The sequence below is a fragment of the Saccopteryx bilineata genome, chromosome 4, assembly GCF_036850765.1.
Source record: "Saccopteryx bilineata isolate mSacBil1 chromosome 4, mSacBil1_pri_phased_curated, whole genome shotgun sequence".
NCBI lineage: Eukaryota > Metazoa > Chordata > Mammalia > Chiroptera > Emballonuridae > Saccopteryx > Saccopteryx bilineata.
Window position 1 is genome coordinate 24,798,524 of NC_089493.1, and position 21,846 is coordinate 24,820,369.

The 21,846-nt window shown below is 47.4% G+C and overlaps 1 protein-coding gene across 2 annotated transcripts; it reads right to left on the reverse strand.

Annotated features, from left to right (window-relative positions):
* Positions 1-268: 268 nt before the first annotated feature.
* Positions 269-20,457, reverse strand: CIPC (CLOCK interacting pacemaker). 2 transcript variants are annotated; one of them, XM_066274482.1, is made up of 4 exons: positions 20,318-20,457; positions 14,161-14,336; positions 7,909-8,078; positions 269-3,793 (listed from the first exon to the last, which is right to left on the reverse strand). In XM_066274482.1, exons 2-4 carry the CDS (start codon positions 14,294-14,296, stop codon positions 2,903-2,905), a joined length of 1,197 nt encoding a protein of 398 aa, XP_066130579.1. In that variant the 5' UTR covers positions 14,297-14,336; positions 20,318-20,457; the 3' UTR covers positions 269-2,902. The 2 variants fall into 2 exon arrangements, with proteins under 2 accessions (XP_066130579.1, XP_066130580.1); XM_066274483.1 differs by having other exon boundaries at positions 20,224-20,318.
* Positions 20,458-21,846: the final 1,389 nt, after the last annotated feature.

Here is a 21,846-nt window from a genome sequence, read left to right on the forward strand (position 1 = left end):
CATAGGAATTTGTTCATAATTTTTTTTATAGTCTGGCCCTCCAACGGTCTGAGGGACAGTGAACTGGCCCCCAGTCGTAAAAAGTTTGGGGACCCCTGCTTTAGGGTCACAGTGGGGACAGTCTGAATGACAAATTTCTACAAGTTCAGTATCTGCTTTCAACATGCACAGATGATATGAGTACAGATGTCTGAAACGTAATTCCAATATTTATTTACTCTAGGTTTCACCCAGTACTTTTAAGCAGTTATAAAATAAAAACGCCGAATAGTTTTCAAGTAAGTGATTTTTATTTTTCTGACATTTCACAGTCAATTTCTACAAAACTTCATACTTTCTCAAAAGAATTCACATTTGGTAAATAAAGCTCTAACCTAAAGAATTCCTAGCTGGAAAAACTCTTCGATATACGCACGAGTTACTTTTCTGCTGAAGGAATCAGTGAAGTCAGACAGTACTATAATCAATAAACAGCAATGAGAGTGTAATAAATTACAATATCATTAAACTCCATTCCCATAACCAATTCAATCAGCAGCTTTTTCTAGATGTGTTTCAATATTGCCAACAAAACCCGCCAGAAGTTCTCTTAAGGATTGGTTTGAGCTAAGAATGGCTTCTCACTTTCAGAAAACAGTAGCTCTGCCACAGGACACCACAGCAGATCAAATCATGCACCACTAAGACCACTGCTACTTACAGCTTTGTGCAACCTACAGAGATCGTTCTGGTCAACTCCAAGGTCCTTCCCTTCCAGTGCTGATCTAGCTTCTGGCCCCAAAAGTCTGCTGGCTTCTAGATTCTCCTTCTAAAATCTAGCTTTTCTACTTGGCTTCACCTGCCTGTAGCTCTTCTAGGGAAAGAACACCGGGCTAAGAGCCCAGAGCCTTCCAGCATTAAGTTGTAAGACCAGAGAAGAGCTGGGGTGATGCTCCTTCTTCCTGCCCCTCAGCAGTGAGGATCAATGACAACTTTCATCATCTTTTACCGTGACAGGAAGGGAAACGCAAACCTTAATCTAGGAAGAAGAGTCCAAGAGGCTTATAAGCTCCACAGAGGGTTTTCCGATGGAATAAATTTGGTTTTCTGCAATTGGTTCAGATTTCTGACACTCAGGAAGACTCATGACTCGTGCCCAGGCTGTTCTGCACGCACCTGTCTCTAACAGCTTCGCTGCCAAACACATTCTGCCAAAAGGGAGCTTCCTAGCATGGCACAGAGCAGAGCTGCCGCAGGACGAGAGCCACTGGGAGTAGAGGGAGCAGGCAGGACAAAATGATCCCAAGGACTGAGGCTGCTTAAAGACACACTTGCTCTGATTCTTGAAACTCTTACAGAAAGCAAATGGCAGGTGTGAAGTCTGCACTCATCAGAGAGTCTAGAGGTTTTTTTCAAGTTGTTTATTTCTCAGTTGGTCTTACCTGAAGTGTAGGCAATCCAAAGCCTTGTGATTTTAAAACTGTGTTCAAGTAGCCACTACCTCGCAAATACAAGCATTAGCTTCTTTGGGGCCTCGGTAAAACTGCAAGAACATTCTCCTTGCAGAGAAGATGGTCATCTGGATGTCATTATTTATTTTCAAGAGGATGACAATATTCAATGAGAGGAGAAAAGGTCTGACTCTTTACTATTACAAATCTAGTGTACCTCTGCAGTGAAGCTGAAAGACTGTGTACCACCTGTAAGTGCTCATCACACCCTCCATTCCCAGATGAACTTCACGTAAGCAACACTACAGCTTTGAGCTTGCTGCCAATATCCAACACACGGCGAGAAACCGAGACGCCACCCCTCCCCGTCGCTCCACGTCGCCGTGTGGCACGTGGGACAAATGAACACTTTGGAGGCGAAAAGAAAACTGATAAGAACGTTTTCCAACTTTGTGGGCTTATATTTCATAACCTCAGGATGACTGTAATCCCAGGTCAATCAAGCTTAATAATCTCGTCTTTTCTCTTTTAGGAAAACAAGAGAACAGTGCCAGCAGGGGGGTAACTTACACTACTTACTAACATGCTCTCAGGAACCATGAAGTTCTTTAAGATTTTCACACATAAACCAGGTCATATTGTTTCAAAAGGAGAAAGAAAAAGGGGGGGAAAAAAAGCACAAATGATCAGAGTCTTCTAGCTGACCAAGGGCTACTGACCATGTCTTTCTTCAGGTTCTAAGTCAAGAGAAGCAATTCGTCAGCTGAAATTCCAGATGGCGCTGAGTCTGCTGCCTGCTTTAAAAACCTGAGGTTATTCTGCCTACCAGTGTAAGTGAAGGGGAGCCTGGCTTGTGCTCAGAGTGTAAGAGCTGAACGGCACTCTCCGTTCCCCTGGACGCTCACGTTTAAGAACACAATGCTCAGAGAGGAAGTGCTGGCACCCTAGGCCCAACCTGCGCCCTGGGCATCCCAGGTCTCCCCAAGTGACGCAGTGCCTGAGGAACACAGACATACCTCCTCTCGCTGCTCTCTAGGATACCCAAGGGAAGATCTGTGAGGGGATTCTTCTGTCACCTACTCCCTGGCTTGACAGGTGTCACTCTGTATGCTCGTCCACGTCACTGCACCTCTGATCACGGCTGGGTGTGGGATGCTGGGGGCTGACGGCCAGAAGACTCCACACACTCCTCTCTCCTGCTTTGCCCCGTGAGCCGTCTAAATGCCTGCGGCTAAGGGAAAGGGACTCAAGGACATCCTGAGTCTGAGGTCCTCAGTGGAACAGAGACATATGTAAACTGTGCATAGACCATGGTTAAGACAGCAGGCAGGTAGTGCCACGTGGCTTTGTAAGGGAACCGCTAGATACTTTAAGGGTAGAAGGAAAAGCTCTAACGTAAGCTTTGGAAACAGGAGTAAGGTAATAGCAAGAGTTAAAAAGAAGCACTCAAGTAACAGGAAAATGTCTCTGTGCTATATGTCTGGGTGGTCAGAGAACGCTTCTATGTCACTACCAGTGTGAATGGGCCCCGATGTCAAAGATGCCTGCAGCTTGGCCCACGCCTGAGGGGCCCTGCTCTTGGTGGCCTCTATGAACAGCTGGGTCTGCTCCTTTAGCTGCTCTAGCTCCACCTGAGTCGCCTGGTTCTGACGAATCAACTCCTTGGTTTTCAGAGTGATCTCCAGCAGGCCGGACTTGTGTAGGACTACTAGGGTATTCTGAAAGCGCCTGTGTTTGCTCTGCCGCTGCTCGGAGAAGAGGTCTGGGCTGCGGCAGAGGTGCTCTGCGGCCCACAGGGGTGAGCTGTAACTAGCTGACAGCGGTGAGAGCGGGGAGTTGCTCTCTAACCCATGCAGAGTACTGTCTGATGCACAGACAGGACTGGCGGGGGAAGCAAAGGTCAGACTGGGAGCTTTAGCTACGTGGCTGCTGGACACTGGCTGCAGAGTCTGTGGACTTCCACCCGCCACTAAGGAGGGCACGCCCTGCGGAGCGGAGTCCTCCGCCAGCTTGGCGCTGGGGGGCGCTGCCGTCGGGGGACTGGGCGCCACAGCGCCAGTCTTGGTGGGCTCACCGGCAGGCAGGCTTGGCCCAAGTCTCTCAGTACACATTTTCTTCTGCATGCCACGTTCTCTTTCTTTTGCGCCGAGGGAAAGGCCCCTTTTGCCTGGGTGTGGGGCTATTTTGGTGTAAGAATTCAGAATGGGCAAGTAGTTCCTGGAGTCCGACTTCTTCTCGCCAGCGTGACACGGGCTGACAGGAGACGGCACAGGCGGATGGAGGAACAGGAGCTGCGGCTGAGCAGGGATCACTTCGAAGGAGGGCTGGACTGTCCACGACTGGAGCTGGGAGGAGCTGCTGCCCTGGAAGCAGACAGAAAGCACAACACACTCATCAGCGGCTCAAGGACAGACGCTCCCGGCTCCTGCCAAGGGGCAAAGCTGGAGTATTTCTAACAGTTTCAAATACAGAGCTTCCCTCACACAACAGCAGCCCTTTCTCAAGAATGTGATTGGAGAAGTGGCTTAAAAGTCCATTTGGGCCTGATATCATAATTTCTTTCTTTCTTCCCTTTTTTTTTTCCAACTTTTCCTAACAGAAAACTGGAAGAAACACCTATTTTTATTCAAGTGCTATCACTCAGGAAAAGAAACTGTAGGTAGATGAAGTAATGACATGGATCAAGTCACAACAGAGGCAATGAAAATATGTATAGTACAATTTCTTGGCATTAGTTAAAATGTGCTAGATCTCAAGGCTATAAATGTGACTTTACACCTTCATTTAGTTCCATCTGGAACCCCTTTTACCTGAACACAACTCTGAACCTGTCAGGAGTCCATGGGCCCCTTTTAAGGCCGTGTCACCCAACAATCATGAGACCACTCGAGACAGTAATAGCTATCATGTACAGGCCAGCACTGTGTGTGCTGTTTTACATGGGCTGTCTCCATAACAACCCCATGAGGTAGTTATCATTTCCCTTTCAAAATAGGAAACTGAGGCAGTAAAGCTGAAATAACTTGCTTTAGGTCACCGGACACTGAATGACAGCTGGATTCCGTCCTCTGACTGCCCCTAACCCACCTAGCCATTCTGCCATACTGCCATTGTGATATGACTCCTCAATTTTTAATTAAAGTACTGAATCAACTGGAAATCTAATAAAGAATATTCATTTCCAATATTTAAAAGCCAGTCCAGTTCTAACCTGGTCCCGAAGACCTGAGGGTCAAGGCTAGGCAGAGAGAGACCCCGTAAGGTCTTTCTCGTGGTGGGTGGTGCTTTGATTGCACTGGAGAGCGCTACGTCCTGCATGCGCACTCCGCTCTACACATCTCAGCTCTTCAGTGCGTGGTGTGGAACATGCCAGCTACCGTCTGTCTCCCGGGCAAAGGCTGGAGTGACCCGGAGAGCCCATTCCGAAGCCCTCCTGGTATTCAAATGTACTCTGGGATGAATGTAAGCAATCCAGGCTGGGCCTAGCACCACACTTCCCTCTCAGAGGAGGTCCAAGGCAGGGGTCTTTTAAAGCAGACACAGCCAAGTACCGCTCAGTCAGAAGCAAAGTACCAGCTGTTCCGCCAGGCACTCATGCCCTAAGGCAGACCTATGAGGCAAACAGTTCCAGAACATACCTAATCCACTGCTTTCCTAACTTGATTTCACTGGATTCTGCCTCATGCTGCTGTTAGGCCCACTGCTGTAACAGACACTTAGCTTACTTGTTCTAATTATTAGATTTTACAATGGGTTCTTCATGTTGAACCATCTGGGAGTATGGGATGCGATTTTAGACTTGGTGACGATCTCAGAATCGTTTCACATAAAGCCTTCATGTTGAAGATGAGGAAACCGAAGCCCAGGGTGGCTAAGTAACCATGTGCAAGATACACACTCCAGTGGCAGAGCTGGAATCAGATTCTCAAAGAAGAAATGTCTAAAACCAACACATTACACAATATACACACATTTTCAAAAGTCTATCACTGTTTCAATCTTGGAATGTGCAGGACAGACTCTAGGATGTGTGAAAAAACAAGAAGAAACTCCTGGACTACTCCATTAGGCCAGCCTGCCCCCCCAGGCTCCGCGGCAGGTCTCTGCCCTCTGGAGAATGCAGCTCTGCTGGAAGAGCCGCTCACTCCTCAGCTGGGACCGGAACAGCGCTGGGAACCGCCTGCCTCGCCTGGGACAAGGGACGCACATAAACACAGACACGCCAGAAAGAGTGACGAGGAAGCCAGAGAGGACAGCAGGGAGAGAAAGCGCCCGGGGAAAGGAGCCCTGAGAAGCATCACAGCACTGGTGGGGGCTCGTGCAGCTCATCTGGGCTCCATGCGCGTCTTGATTCTCTCTTCATTTCAGTAAGCAGAGCTGTTCCTCCCGCCGAGATGTGATTTGCTAAGCAAAAATCTTCAAAGGCTTTTTCTAGACTCACCAGGTTGCCTTGTTGAAAACCAGTTTGTGTTTGTCAGAAATAACTAGGTAATAGTTAAGACACTGGGTTTCATGTCAGGCTACAGTCACATAGGTGCTTCTGCCTAAGGTGGGAAGGTCGAGAACATAAAGCCAGATTTCAAACGTCACTCGTTTCAAGCAGCCTCAACAATGGACTCATGTGAGAACTGATATCTTTAGCACAGTTCATATGATTAAACTCTTTGTTTCAAACACAGGGACTTAGATTTTCATCTAAATCTTCTTTTCTTGTATATTTGGAAAATAATCATGTATTAAGCACAGTTATGTAATAAAGCTCCAGAGTATTTTTCAACTCTACAGCGCTGCTGCGGACTCCACCGGGAGAGCCACGCCTGAGCCCCACGGCCCTGCTGCGGACTCCACAGGGAGAGCCACGCCTGAGCCCCACGGCCCTGCTGCGGACTCCACAGGGAGAGCCACGCCTGAGCCCCACGGCCCTGCTGCAGACTCCACCGGGAGAGCCACACCTGAGCCCCACGGCCCCGCTATAGACTCCACCGGGAGAGCCACGCCTGAGCCCCACGGCCCTGCTGCGGACTCCACCGGGAGAGCCACGCCTGAGCCCCTCGGCCCTGCTGCGGACTCCACCGGGACAGCCACGCCTGAGCCCCTCGGCCCTGCTGCGGACTCCACCAGGAGAGCCACGCCTGAGCCCCTCGGCCCTGCTGTGGACTCCACCGGGAGAGCCACACTGAGCCCCTCGGCCCTGCTATAGACTCCACTGGGAGAGCCACGCCTGAGCCCCACGGCCCTGCTGCGGACTCCACCGGGAGAGCCACGCCTGAGCCCCTCGGCCCCGCTATAGACTCCACCGGGAGAGCCACGCCTGAGCCCCTCGGCCCCGCTGTAGACTCCACCGGGAGAGCCACGCCTGAGCCCCTCGGCCCCGCTATAGACTCCACCGGGAGAGCCACGCCTGAGCCCCTCGGCCCTGCTGCGGACTCCACCGGGAGAGCCACGCCTGAGCCCCACGGCCCTGCTGCGGACTCCACCGGGAGAGCCACGCCTGAGCCCCACGGCCCTGCTGCGGACTCCACAGGGAGAGCCACGCCTGAGCCCCACGGCCCTGCTGCGGACTCCACCGGGAGAGCCACGCCTGAGCCCCACGGCCCTGCTGCAGACTCCACAGGGAGAGCCACGCCTGAGCCCCACGGCCCTGCTGCGGACTCCACCGGGAGAGCCATTCCTAAGCCCCTCTGCAATGCCATGGACTCCGCTGGGGAGCCATTCCTAAAGCATTTCAAACTGGAAGGAGATTCTTTTGTTTATACCTTAAATTCTGTCATATATTAGACTGCACTATGAAAGCTATGACATTCTGCATGGTTCCTTTATACATTACTAAGGAATTCTGGTCTGGAAAACGAGAACCTGTGTCACGATTCTTGTAGTCCTTTTTATTTTTTTTATTTTATTTTTTTTCTTTGTATTTTTCTGAAGCTGGAAATGGGGAGAGACAGTCAGACAGACTCCCGCATGCGCCCGACCGGGATTCACCCGGCACGCCCACCAGGGGCAATGATCTGCCCACCAGGGGGCGATGCTCTGCCCCTCCGGGGAGTCACTCTGCTGCGACCAGAGCCACTCTAGCGCCTGGGGCAGAGGCCAAGGAGCCATCCCCAGCGCCCGGGCCATCTTTGCTCCAATGGAGCCTCGCTGCGGGAGGGGAAGAGAGAGACAGAGAGGAAGGAGAGGGGGAGGGGTGGAGGGGTGGAGAAGCAGATGGGCGCTTCTCCTGTGTGCCCTGGCCGGGAATTGAACCCGGGACTCCTGCACGCCAGGCCGATGCTCTACCACTAAGCCAACCGGCCAGGTCCTTTTTAAAACACGGTCAGTAGCGGAATGGTAACTCCCTCTCCCTGGGACAGAGTACGCATCAGGGTTCTAGTGATCTGCCCCTAAACCCTGTCCTGGGCGACAGGGAGAGCCTCTGTACACAGGAGCTCGGGAACCTGCATTTGCAGAGATAGCAGGAGCGCTCATTCCCCCTCACCTGCCTGACCAGCACGTTCTTCATGACGACCATGGGGGGCAGCGCAGGAAAGGCCTTGCTCGCACCCCTGGAGTTCTGAGTTGGCTTGTCTTCCCGGCTCCAGCCTAAGGCGCTCAGCATGTCCTCAGACTCCATCTGCTCCGCCGAGCTCAGACATTCCGAACTCCCATCTGGTGGGCAGAAAAATGGTCAGTTCTCTCGGGCTCTATGCTAGGGGCTCTTAACCAAGCCTCCTAGGAAGTGGTGGGACCCCTTGAAATTGAATGGAATATTTGTGAGATGGCTTTTTGTGGATTTTTCTGAGAGGGTCTTGAACTTTCACTGGATTCTCAATGGGGTCCACAGTTACCACTTCCACCCTCGAAGGTCAAGAATCACTGCCCCTGGACTCCTTTCTAACTCTCTACGAAGCCTGCATCAATTCGGCTTCCTGTGCAAGTAAGCGTCACCAGTCTACAGGAGAACTGGGTGGAAGGATCAAAGCTGGCTCAAAGTTCACTTTCAAGAATCTGTTGTCAAACGGGGGAGTGTGCTGACCTGGGGCAAGATTGAGAGGCTTTGGCACCACAAGATGTAATTATAATAAAAACAAAACCAATCTGTAAACCTCAAAACTTATATCCATACTGAAATTAAAATAGCTTCTTCCTAAGTTTCTAATTGTAAGTTGTTGGTAAGTTCCTCAGCGCTGAAGTCTGAATGCCTGTCTTTGTTGTTCCCTCTACCCAGGTAGGCACCTCCTTTGTTGGTGCCCTAAATACATGAGTGTGCCCACTGGGGTCCCATACACTGGGTGACAGACACTCTCCAAGGCAAAGAAAACAAGACTGCCCTGCTGTGAAATCCATCAAAGGGACTCAATCAGCTACCTGCTGCAGCAAACCCAGAGACTGCTGTGACGAGTCTGGGGAGACCCTAAATGCTAGTGCAGAACTCAGAGTAATCTGGATGAGGCGGACCAGAATGTGACTTTAATGTAAGAGTGCAACCGAGAACATCTGCATTGAAATCAGACTCTTTGGGGATGCTTTTTAGAAATGACAGACTTTGGGGTCCTCTCCTCAGTCTACTGAATTGATTTCTCTGGTGCCCATGGTATTTTGTGTAAATTTTTACAAAATACCATGTGTAATCCAAATGTGCGCCTTTAGTTAAGAACCAGGAGGCCAGAAACAAAGAGCTCAGGAGCAAAGTGCCAACCTGGTACCTGGACCTTGGTTTCTAAATGCCAGTCTGCATGGTAGGGAAACAGGGCTCCTTGGATTCAAAGTCTTTGCCAGGGAAGATACAAAATGAGCCTGGACATCCTATTATCTCAGAAAACAAGCAAGTACTCAAACACAGATGGAGACACGCTGAAAAGACATAGGAACTAACTAGAAGGGACTCCCACTGGCCAAATCTGTGATAATTCGAGTATCAAAAAGAATATGTATCAAAATGTGTGAGTATCAAAAAGAATGAGTATCAAATATGACAATGGATTGAGATACTGAATTACAAAGGAATTCCATGAACCACAGGGATAAAAAGGGGGTGGAGGAGGGAAAGTGCTACTTCACAGAAGAATGTCAGCTAATAAAATGTACACGGAACAATAGAACTAGATCACCATTTTTAAACCACAAATGTAGTAACTGCTTTGGGCAAGGATCCTCGAGGAATGCTAAGAGCCCTGGTCAAGAGTTTGTTGGGGTCTGACCGGTGGTGGCGCAGTACATAGAGCGTCAATCTAGGATGCTGAGGTCCCAGGTTTGAAACCCCAGGTCGCAGGCTTGAGTAAGGGGTCACTGGCTCAGCTGGAGCCCCTGGTCAAGGCACTTATAAGAAGCAATTAATGCACAGATTAAAGTGCCATAACTATGAGTTCATGCTTCTCATCTCTCTCCCTTCCTTTTTGTCTGCCTCTGTCTCTCTCTCTTGCTAAAATATATTTTTAAAGTTTGTTGGGGAACAGGACAGTCATACAGTCTAAAAATATCATCTTATAAATTGCTTATAACTACAAATAAAAACGGTTCTTCTACAATAAAGAAATCTGGTATATACAGTGGTACCTTGAGATACAAATAGACCAACATATGAATTTTTTTAAGATACGAGCTGTCACTCGGTCTGCATTTTTGTTCGAGATCCGAGTGAAATTCCGAGATGCGAGTAATGATTCGGGAAGCTGTTGCTAGTTGGCGTGTTGGCGCACGGGTCCAGTATCGGTAGTTTGATATACAAGTTGACTGACTTATGAGCTTGGTTACAGAATGAATTAAATTCGTATCTCAAGGTACCGCTGTACTACCTTAAGCAAGTTAAACTACCTTAATCAAGTGATCAACCAGAGCATCACCAAGAATAAGACAAATTTCAGAGTCTCCTTATGTGTGCAATGAGAAGGGTATATAACACAGGGGTCGGGAACCTATGGCTCGCAAGCCAGATGTGGCTCTTTTGATGGGTACATCTGGCTCACAGACAAATCTTTAATAAAAAAAATAATAACGTTAAAAATATAAAACATTCTCATGTATTACAATCCATTTATTTCCTACCACTCGTGTTCATGGTTGCGGGTGGCTGGAGCCAATCACAGCTGTCCTCTGGGACAACACCAAATTTTTATTGGATAATGCATAATGTACACGGGTCGTTGTATGGCTCTCATGGAATTACATATTAAAATATGTGGCGCTCATGGGTCTCTCAGCCAAAAAGGTTCCCGACCCCTGGTAACAGAAAAAATGCAATAGTCTGGTAAAAAGTGTTTATCCTGATTCTAGAAATGGGGGTGCTACCAGAAAAAATCCAGAGTGTGGGATATCCTACAAAACAACGGATCTAACTCATTCAAAGATGTGGATGTCATTTAAAAAAAGAAAAGGAAAAGACGAAAAGGAAAGATGAGGGAGCTTTTCTAGACAAAGTAAGACTAAAAAGACAGGATAACTAAATGGAATGTACAATCTTCAATCGACCTGGATCTAACACAAACAGATAAATAGACTCATGGCTATAAAGGGCACTATTGGGACAGTGGGAAAACTAAATATGGACTATAGCTAATTAATAAGATTACATCATTCTCTAAGGTAACTGAAGTAATAACTCAGTGATGAAATCACTGGCACCTGGCCCAGCTGTGGCTGGAGGCATTCACTGGAGTCACTTTCTGGAGCATAACCAGTTTGATTAGTTTTAATACTGCCTTATGTCTGAACAACACAATACTTAAGCACTTCTACATAAAGAATAAGAAGAGTATCAGAAACACTATCTATACTTTGGGACATAATACAAAACAACTGGCCTGAAATTGCTGGAAAAAGGTACCAAAATGTCAACAGTATTGAGAAAACCAGGTGGTGGGATGATGGATCATGTTTATACTTTTCTTTTCACATGTCTAAGCTTTTACAGTGAGCATGTATTGCCTTTGTGATATGGAAACAAACACGACATTCAAAGAAAAAACAGAGACACCAAGCCTGCCATGTCTCCCAAACCTGTCTGATCACACGACTCACCAGATACTTATGAGCCTTACGATGAGGCAAGCTTGGAAAGCAACGCTAAGCGAAGGTGAAGAAAAACCCACGGGCTGCACACTGGCTCTCCCTCCCGGGACTGCCCTCCATCTAGTCCCTTGGTCAGTCAGCGCTCTGCTCCTCCCTGAGCAACAGTCTATTTATAATCTGGCTGCTCACACAGACTGCCCACAGGGAGAAACTCGAATATACCAACCTCAGGACGAGGCAGATCTAGTATTCCCGACAGCTGGGTTTCTCACTATTAAGTTAATAAATCAAGATGATGGATTGATTAATCTCTGTGAGGCTGGATAACATAAATCTTTTTCTAGGACTGGGCTCCATCTCAGGATGCTAACCTAGCAGAATCCTCTAGCATCACCTTTCTGCATCCCCTAGGCCAAAATGTTGACATGAGAGCCATAATCTAAGTCAAGCCACTACCCTCAGACCTGGAAATAAAAAGGAGCCTCAGCACAAAGTTGAAAGATTCACTCACTGGGTATGCAGCTGCCCTTCCAGGTAGAGTTTAAGACACACTAGCAAGGAAAATTGTTCTTTCTTGTTTCTAATAGATACTCAAGTTTGGAACTGGACCACGAGGCTCATAGTCCAAATACAAAATACACAGCTACTGGGAGAATAGGTTATAGAGGGGAAACGGGTTTTTTTGTTTTTTGAGAGATAGGAAGGGAGGAGGGTAGGAAGAGAAGGGGAGAGAGAGGGAGAGAGAAAGGGAGAGAGTAAGAGAGAGAAAGGGAGGGAGAGAAGGGGAGAGAGAGAAGCATCAACTCGTTCCACTTAGTTGTGCCACTGACTGCTTCTCATCCGTGCCCTAACCAGGCTTGAACCAGTGCCCTCAGGGTTTGAGCCAGCAACCCCGACCCTGAACTGGTGACCTCAGTGCTCCAGGACCACTCTATCCACTGCACCACTAGTCAGGGTGGGAAATGTGTGGATATATATTTATTTTATTTTATTTTATTTTTTTAGAGAGGGAGAGACAGAGAGAGAGAGAAAGAGAGAGAGAGAGAGAGAGAGAGGGAGAGAAAAGGGTGGGGGGAGGAGCAGGAAGCATCAACTCCCATATGTGCCTTGACCAGGCAAGCCAGGGTTTCGAACCGGCAACCTCAGCACTCTAGGTCGACGCTTTATCCACTGCACCACAGGAAATGTTTTTAAATACAGCAAAATTACTTTCTTAGCAAAAAAGTTATAACAAATTACATATCACTTCTGTATAATCTGTTACATCTGTGGCAACATACAGTACTTTTAACTGCAACGTAACTAGTCCTGCAAAAAAGCAGCTAAGACAGGTATGGCCAACATATGGTCTGCGGGCCGGATCACGCCCGCATAATGAGTTTATGTGGCCCGTGATTAAATTTTTAATATTCTCCGCTACTTTAAAATCTCAGCTACCCAGAAGCGGAAGCATCTTTGATTATTGGAAATAGAGATATTTAAGAAGGTAGTGATACGTGGAAAAGAACTCCGCATGTGACTAATCTAGGGTTAACTTCCAATAATTGGTCGAATGGATTTGCGATACTTCTTTATTTTTTTAAAAAATTCCATTATAAAGATTTACAGCTTTTGTACTCATCTGTACTCGATATGAACTGTTTTTTTTTTTTTTTTTTTTACAGAGACAGAGATTCAGAGGGAGGGATAGACAGGGACAGACAGACAGGAACGGAGAGATGAGAAGCATCAATCATTAGTTTTTCGTTGCACGTTGTGACACCTTAGTTGTTCATTGCTTGCTTTCTCATATGTGCCTTGACCGTGGGCCTTCAGCAGACCGAGTAACCCCTTGCTTGAGCCAGCGACCTTGGGTCCAAGCTTGTGAGCTTTGCTCAAACCAGATGAGCTCGCGCTCAAGCTGGAGACCTCGGGGTCTCGAACCTGGGTCCTCTGCATCCCAGTCCGACGCTCTATCCACTGCGCCACCACCTGGTCAGGCGATATGAACTGTTTGATGTTTAGCGGCAATGTGAAACCCACATTCTTTTAGGCGGAGTTTGCCAGTGCACACCCAAGGTCAAACAATTAGTTATTTTTGTGGTCAAGTATGTTGAATCAAGTGGCATTGTAGCATAGACAACAGCTGCAGTTAATAACTGAAAACGTGTCCAGGCTGTTTGTAAAACGAAATAATTGTTTTATTTGCGATATAACCCCTTCCAGCTCATTCTATTAATTATTGTTTCGATTGATTGCAATACACTTTGGATATTTATATGGCATGTAATTATATTTTTATTAAAATAATATTGTATATTAAAATTTTTTTCACTCACTTACATTTATCCATAAACAAATTCCAGAATAAAATTTTGTTTACTTAAACGAATTGTTTTTGTATTTAACATCTTTTAATTTTAATATTTCGTCCGGCCCATGAAAAAAGTTTTCTTTCTAATCTGGCCTGGAGGCAAAAACTGTTGGCCACGCCTGAGCTGAGACAATAGAATTCTGAGTACTTATTTAAAATTGAGAGTCTGAGTTGAAAAAGATGTCAGATTACTCTTTCAGAACGAACCCCACGGTGACTCTGCCAGGTACCCTGCCACAAGGCACCAGAATTACCATCTTAAGAGATGAGATATTTATTTATTCTGCACATGAAAGCTTCCCATCCTTATCACACAAATGAGTTTTAGGGAGGTCATTTTTTTCAGGCAAATCATTCATGACAATGTAGAAGGAATACGGTATTTTTAACCTGAAAATCCAGAGTCCTTGTCGGACTCGGCAGCAGGCCCGCCGAGCGGACGGGCCCCTTTCTTCATGTCGGGGCCTTTGCCCAGTCTGGCCGACAGCCTTCTGGGGCCCTCTCGGGGTGGGGCTTTCCTCTCCATGTTTTACTGGACTGGAAGTACTCTTTTCATCTGGACTGCGCTGCAAAAAACAACAATTACATAAGAAGTCACGGCCTAGACAGCTGACACAGGTGATCGAAACGGTGAGTGAGGTAAGGGCAAAGGACACTGGCCTCACCCACTTCCTCTGTATTTTCTGCGAGGTCCCCGCTGAAAAGGCCTCAAGCTCACTAAACAGGAGAAGGGTTTCCACCCAAAAGGAGGTTCACTGTCCTCTCCCTGCCCTCTAACTCCATTACAGATTCAAGGCACACAAACCGCAATCAGTGGAGGCTTTGTAAACAGCTAACAAAGGCACATTTGATTAGGTTTCTGGACCGGGTAGGTCACCCTGCTCCCGGAGAGAGGAGAGCAGAGGGAATACCCACCTGGGACAAGGTTAGCTTTTCCAGGATCCATTTGCCAGCTCCTGCCTTGCTGCCACCTCCCATAGTGTGGTTTCTCACATTAACCCCCTTCTTTGTTCTACTGAACAGAGTATAAACAACTCCTTAAGCCCGCATACTACTTTTTGGCTTAAACAGCACTTTCATGCATAGAAAAGATCCTACAGAACAGTGCTTGGCTTCTATAGAAGCCCCTAACATCACTGCTGTTCATGTTATCTCACTTGAGCCTCGGGTGCTCTTCTGTTGCTATCCCATTTTACAGCGGAGGAAACTGAGGTTCGGCTAGGTTACATTCAGTCACTTAAAAATATCAAGGACTCACTACGAACCAGGCATTGTGCTAGGACTGGGGATACAGGTGAATGGAATAGACATGGTCCACCTTCCTGGAGCTTACATTCTAGAGGCAGACACACATCAATCAAGTAATCACACAATTAATTGCGACTTTGATAACAGCTCTGGGGGGGGGGGCTCCTAGTCTGGGGCGACAGGGAAGGGAAGGCTGTCCTGAGGAAGTGACATGTCGCTGGAATCTGGAGGATGAGACAGAGTGATAGGAGTTAGCAGGAGGTCAAGCTGGCTGGGGGCAGGGTGGGGTGTGGAAGTGTGGTGGCCCTCAGGGAAACAGGAGCCGGATACAGTCCCAGAGCCGCAAGGCCGGGGGGCTAGAGCACAGCACAGAGGGGAGAAGGCCAGGCCCCGACACGACACGGAAAGGGCTGATGCCTGACAGGCAGTACCTTGTAACCCATGTCGTCAAGACTTTGAGTATTAACTTGAGAGACGGGAAGTCACGGGAAGATTTTAACCAGAAGAGGGACAAGATTGGAACTGCATTTTAAAGGCATTTGGAAGCTGGACTGAGACTAAAGTAGGGAGAAGCCAGAGTGGCACTGAGATCGTTGAGATACTATAAATATTATACTGCAATGTAGTCCAGGTGACTTAGGTGGTGGCAGTGGACACAGAGAGAAGTAAACAGACTGGAGACACATTCAGGAGGCTGACTTGATGGGGCTCGGTGTTTTTATGTTGAGGGATAGACGGTGGAGCCAGGAAGAGCACAGAAGACATATGGCAGGGTGGCTGGGCCAGTTCAGTTCAGGCCATGTAGAGAGAAGCCACTGTGGGTCGTCCAAGTGGAGATGCTCAGCAGGCTACCACAGGCACATGTTGGGAGCCTAGGGCGAAGCCTGGATTTGCCCCAGTGACACACAGCTAGTCCATGGCAGACCCATAACTAAGCTAACAATGCAAAGAGTTAGACAAATGAGCCCTTTAAAGGGCTGGCAGAGGCTGAAAACAGTCCAGATATTTCTACAAGGCCATTTGAGGCACTGAGGAATGACAGCAAGATAATAACACAAGGGATACGACAGAGCCACAGGCAACAGGAGGCCCACAAAGAAAATGACAACAATAATAAAACTGGGGCAGTGCTGGTCTGCCTGTGTTCCTCTCCAATCCATATGTTGAAATCCTAACCCCCAACAATGATGGTATTAGGAGGTGGGGCCTTTGAGAGGTGCTTAAATCATGAGGGTGGAGCCCTCATGAATAGGATTAGTGCCTTATAAAAGCGGCTCAGAGAGATTCCCTAGCCCCTCCTACCATGTGAGGATACAATGCGAAGTCTGTGACCTGAAAGATGGCCCCTACTGACCGTGCTGGCACCTGATCTGATTTCTAGCCCCTGGGACCACTAGAAATAAATTCCTGTTGTTTATTTGCCACCCAGTCTGTGATATTTTGTTAGAGCAGCTCGAGTGGACCAAGAGAGTAGGTGTAAGCAAAGCCTGGTGACATTTTAATTGATAATCCACTCGCAGCTCCACCCACTTGTCCTGAGTGCAGAGAAACAGAGCCCCCTGCCAAACCGCACTATACTTGGAATACCTGCAATGCCAAGTCTGAAAATTTCTGTTGATACAGGATCTCATGAAGAACATCAACTACTTTAGAAGTAGAGGAGGGATTGCAGATAAAATTAAACAGAAGACAAGGATGCCGACGAGCATCCTTGAGCAATCCTCTTGCCCATACTTCTGCATGCAGTAGAAGTGGACTAAGGGGAACACACACCGACCTGAATCAGACTGAATTACAAACCCAATTCCAAGCGAAAATTACTTTGTACTGTATCAAACTCATTTAATGGAACTGGTTTCCCCATGTCAGATTAAGCACTCTTGACAGGTCACAGGTCTAGCCCTGTGTGCACAGAAGACAAACAATGACACTGTCACATCTTGTCCAGCACTACACAAAAGAACATCTCTCTCCTGGACAGCCAGGAAGTTTGACAGCATGGATAGTGCAGCCTACAACAGACTAAAAAGTGAAAGTGTATCTCTAATTAAAGCAGGATCCTTTTGAATGAAAACCAACAAAGGTGCATGGTTCCATTTCCCTGAAATCATAGTGTCTGAAGGTGAATAGGAGGCTTCTTCAAAATGGAAGTGGAGGGAGCTTGCGGACAGGCAGTCAGACTTGTTCAAGTCTGCCCCTACTCTTGATTTAGACTAGGAAACTGCTCGCGCTAGTTGCAACTGATTAAGAATTTGACAAAGTTTCACATTACCTTACAAAATACGGATTATTTTACAAGTATTTTAGATAAAGCATCCGAATTTTGTCTTCTACAATCCTTGTGACGAGAAAGGTCTTGCTGCTCTTATTAAAGTGTAGTCAATGAGCTACAAAAGGTACACAGGGATTTATTCTGGCCCACCAAGACTACGCAGGACAACTTTGATTGTGGAATCAAAATACTGAAACACCGACAAACTGGTTAAAAGAAAAACAGATGCTAAAATCTTAGATCCTGGGGGACTGGTAACAGTTGGAAGTAAGAAAAATATCAATATATAGTCTACCTTAGAATAGTTAATTAACTACTTTGGATGTGAAAGTGACTAAAGACATAAAAGCCTTTGTCCTGAGTTCTCATTATGCAGCAGAAAGCCTTAATGCCCAGGGACCTTAAAGACGGAGAATGAAGGGTGCCATCCCACCTTGACCTCTCCGCTCTGAGAGGAGAGGCACTTCCGCTCCAGGAGCGGCACTGAGAACATCAGTTAGCCAGCAAACACAGACCCACTCACACACAGCACAGGCGAGGCCCTCCTCAGGAGAGAAGCAGAGTGATGGCATTTACTACCGGCGTTCTCAAACACAGGGTCACACATTTAAGTGGCAAGTCTGAAAACCTCAAAAAGATTTCTTTCCTTCTTGGTATTATTTTATAATAAAGCTAGATACTCATAAATTGACTAGGGATTGAAAATGGGTTACCAAGCTGTTGCCCACTCTATTATTTCTGCTTCCTGGCAGAGACTCGAAAGCACTCACATTTCCTTACAAACATCTCAGATCCTCATGTGCTGATTCTGCATTAAAGACTCCAATTTAAGCTCCCTAATCTGTCAGAATTGACCCCAACTGGGCCTCTTAATAAGTGCATAGGTAACACAGTGTTCAAAGGTTACCCCAGAGAGAACAGTACACACTAAAACTTATAATGGAGCCCTGACCAGACAGCTCAGTAGGTTAGAGCATCGTCCTGAGGCACAGACGTTCGTTGTGAGTTCAATCCTGGTCAGGGCATATACAGGAACAGATCAATTTTCCTGTCTCTCTCTCTATTCCTCTCTCACTAAAATCAATAAATAAAAATTTTGAAAAGATTTAGAATGGAAAGTGAATTTAAGTATAGAGGTTTATATAAACAGGTATGAGATAAAATTCTAACAAGTGCTATACAGCACCTGGCTCTAACCTCTATTTTTGCACTTCTAACATTACAGTCTAATTATTTGTCTCCTCAACCTCAACAGTTTTTTATCTTTGCAACCTCAGCTGCCAATAGGTGTGAGTTCCTCAACAGAATAATAAATTCCTACAAATCTTCTGTCCTACTGAGTCTTGCTGATAGCCTTAGCAGCTTAGCTGTCACTGAAATACCTGAACAGCTTGAAGGTCAAGATTCTGCATTTCCAAACACCACAGTCACCTCAAGCCCTAATTTCCAGCTTTGGTCTCCTGCAGGAAGCAGATCTCTCATCTACCCCTTAGTCTAAGATGAAAACTCAAGGATAAATCCATCAACCAAACTAAAGGTTGGTCTAATCCTAAAATAATCTCTATGATGATTGAGGCTTATGGTAAAGAGGAGACCCAAGGTTTACAAGGGAAGGATCTGAAATGCTGCTCTCAGATCTCTCCTTTTATAGATACTTGGCAACTTTCCTGAGAGCTCAAGTTCCCTTTAAAATGTGTCACATGTATAACACTCGTGCATAAACAGAGTTGTGAGGAGAAAGCCCAAGTAGACACATAAATACAATAAAGTGACAAGATCATAAAAAATTACGACCTTGCCACCTAGAAATCCATGAGTAATTAAAGTTAGAACTATAAACACGTTATTAGATTTTCTCTGAAGTCATTTTCTTTTGATCTGCATATTTGGAGATACCATTCTGAGGAAATGTCTATTTTAACAGAACTCCCTCTCCCAATCTACCTAAATCTCTACTATTCATCTTCCCCTTCACAGCCATTTCCTTTTTTCAACTTAGCTGCAAAAATTCATGTCAAAGATCCCAGACCCAGATCCCATGTAATGTCCTGTGTTTGGAACCTGGTATGGCTCACTCCATTCTCCTCTTTCAAAGAGGGAGATAAGCTTAGATAACTTCCTTCAAATCCCCTGCTTCCAGAAGGGTTTGCCGTAATAGTGCCCACCTCCCCACTCACACCAGCCCACGCTGCATCTGTGCCAGACAGCAGGAGTACCCTCCAGGCATTCAAGCCTGCCAGCTCAGCAGGGCAGAACTGGGCAGACCCTAGGACTGCTGTGACTGGCATACCACCAGCCTCCCAGGGCAAACGCCCAGGCAATGCATACTGCCAGGACTTTGGCAGTATCAGAACCTGACTTCGGCCTGTATCCTGAGCCTGGGTCGGGGCTCCCTCCAGCCCACCCACTAATTCCCTCCGTGGCATTTCTTCCCCACCTCCTCAAACTGTGGCAACACGCCTGGCCAGCTGGCCACCCAGGGGAAATAACCAGCCAAGTAAGTGAAAGCAAGCTTCTGGAAAAGACAGCAGCACCTCTATGCCATGGATTCAGAATGGGGTGCTGTCCCCACCCCCAAACTGGAGTCCCAAGATCCTCGCCTAGTTGCCAGTTCCTGCACTCGCCTGCCCATTCCCTGCCCCTCAGTTCGCAGCCTGGCCGGAGGCCTCCGGCTCTCCCCCTGCCCGGAAGCCCAGCAGGCTGGTACTCTCGGGGCTAGACCACGGCCCACCTTCCCTGAGGGTCTTACCCCACTGGCACCTCACACCAGCCCCCTCTCGGTACACAGTCCCCTCTTCCCCCGTGATTCCCTCTCTCATGCAGTTACACCTCTTGCAATCAAATCAATCAACTAAATGGGGAAGGACGCACACCTTCCGCTCCCACCATTTGGCCCTCTGTCCCCAAAAGTCCCGTTTCTCCCTTTTGCCTACCTCACGTCCCTTCTTCTTTTCCCCTAGTCCCACCTCCTTTCCCACGCTCCTCGCCCAAACCCGCTCCCGGCGCGCCCAGTCCACCCTTTCTCACCTAGGGCCGGGGTAGCCGCTCCACGACCAGCCTGTGGGTTAGGTGGCGCATGCGCCAGCCCGGCCCCGTGGCTCCATGACAACCCAGTTGTCGCCGGGTCTCGAGCAATCCCCCCAACCTCCCGCCCCTTTCTCCTCCCTCCGCCTCCGCTGCGGCTTCCGCCAGCCACGTGATCGGCTAGGAGGACCCGGGACCATGGAGGCTGCTTCCTGTTCTTCTAGATAGGCCCTTGCAGGCGCACGCTGTTCCCTCCGAAAGAGGCTGGCGCTCTCTCCGCGGAGGGCGGAGGTCTCTATGGTTGCTTCCGGCTGTCGCCATTTTGTAGGGAAAACTTAGAGACAGGAGCGGCCCGGGCTCAGTTTCGAGGTGGGAAACTGAGACGCTCTTGTCAGAATTGGGAAGAAGCGTGACTCTCTTGCGGAAATGGGTGCAGGCTGGCTGAGGAGAGCGACTCTTGTTTTGTATGCCGGTACACCGGCAGGGTCGAGGACTGGGACAGGACATGCTGACTGGCATGCAAGCCCCTGGCGATGGCCTCCGCCAGGGAGGACTGGCGGGAAGCGAGGCCGCTGCTGAGGGGAGCTGATAGGGAAAACACAGGAGTTTACATTTTATCAGTCAGCTACTGAAGTGCGGCAAGGAAGAATTGATGCTTCTCATCTCTCTCCCTGTCCTGTCCCTCTTTGCGTTTCTCTCGCTAAAAAAAAATTAAATTTTAGCTTAAGTAATAGTAGTTTTGGTTATGGTCAGTGAGCATATAGTTAATGCAAGCAAAAACTTAGTTCCAGAACTGGGATTCCTGAACGGGCATATATGACTTAAACCAGGGGTAGTCAACCTTTTTATACCTACCGCCCACTTTTGTATCTCGGTTAGTAGTAAAAGTTTCTAACCGCCCACCGGTTCCACAGTAATGGTGATTTATAAAGTAGGGAAGTAACTTTGTAAAATTTATAAAGCAGAGTTATAGCAAGTTAAAGCATATAATAATTACTTCCCAAGTATGTTATGTCAGATTTTTGCTGTTTGGCAGAATAAATCTTTATAAAACAACTTACTATAGTTAAATCTATCTTTTTATTTATACTTTGGTTGCTCCGCTACCACCCACCATGAAAGCTGGAACGCCCACTAGTGGGCGGTAGGGACCAGGTTGACTACCACTGACTTAAGTGGTCTGCAGTGATCCACTTTTGTGCCCCAGGGGACTACAAGCAAAGCCTCTATTCCAAGAGACAGAACAACCACTATCCACGTAATTATTGACTATGATCTGGTTAACTCTCCCTTGAAATTCCAAAACCCTTACCCTTTTCTTCCTCTTATAGAAAAGGTTGGCTGGAGTTGGGGGTGGAGATAATTTGGTAATGCAATACTTGTCTTCCCAGATTGCTAGCCATCTGAATAAAATGCTCATAAAGATTTAATCTCTATCTCTGAATTGGTGATAGGCAGCATGAACTCAGATATTTTCCGATTTTATTTCTGCCAGCCAAGGAGGTGGGACTCTCCTCCAATTCCTGGCACTC

What these genes read in the sequence shown, in the direction of transcription:
- CIPC (XM_066274482.1), bottom strand. Translation starts at nt 14,296, where the DNA reads ATGGAGAGGAAAGCCCCACCCCGAGAGGGCCCCAGAAGGCTGTCGGCC. An exon ending in CAAGGACTCTGGATTTTCAG is followed by an intron (nt 8,079 to 14,160) that starts GTTAAAAATACC and finishes TCTGCCCACCAG; the next exon opens with ATGGGAGTTCGGAATGTCTG. An exon ending in AGAACGTGCTGGTCAGGCAG is followed by an intron (nt 3,794 to 7,908) that starts GTGAGGGGGAAT and finishes GTCTGCTTCCAG; the next exon opens with GGCAGCAGCTCCTCCCAGCT.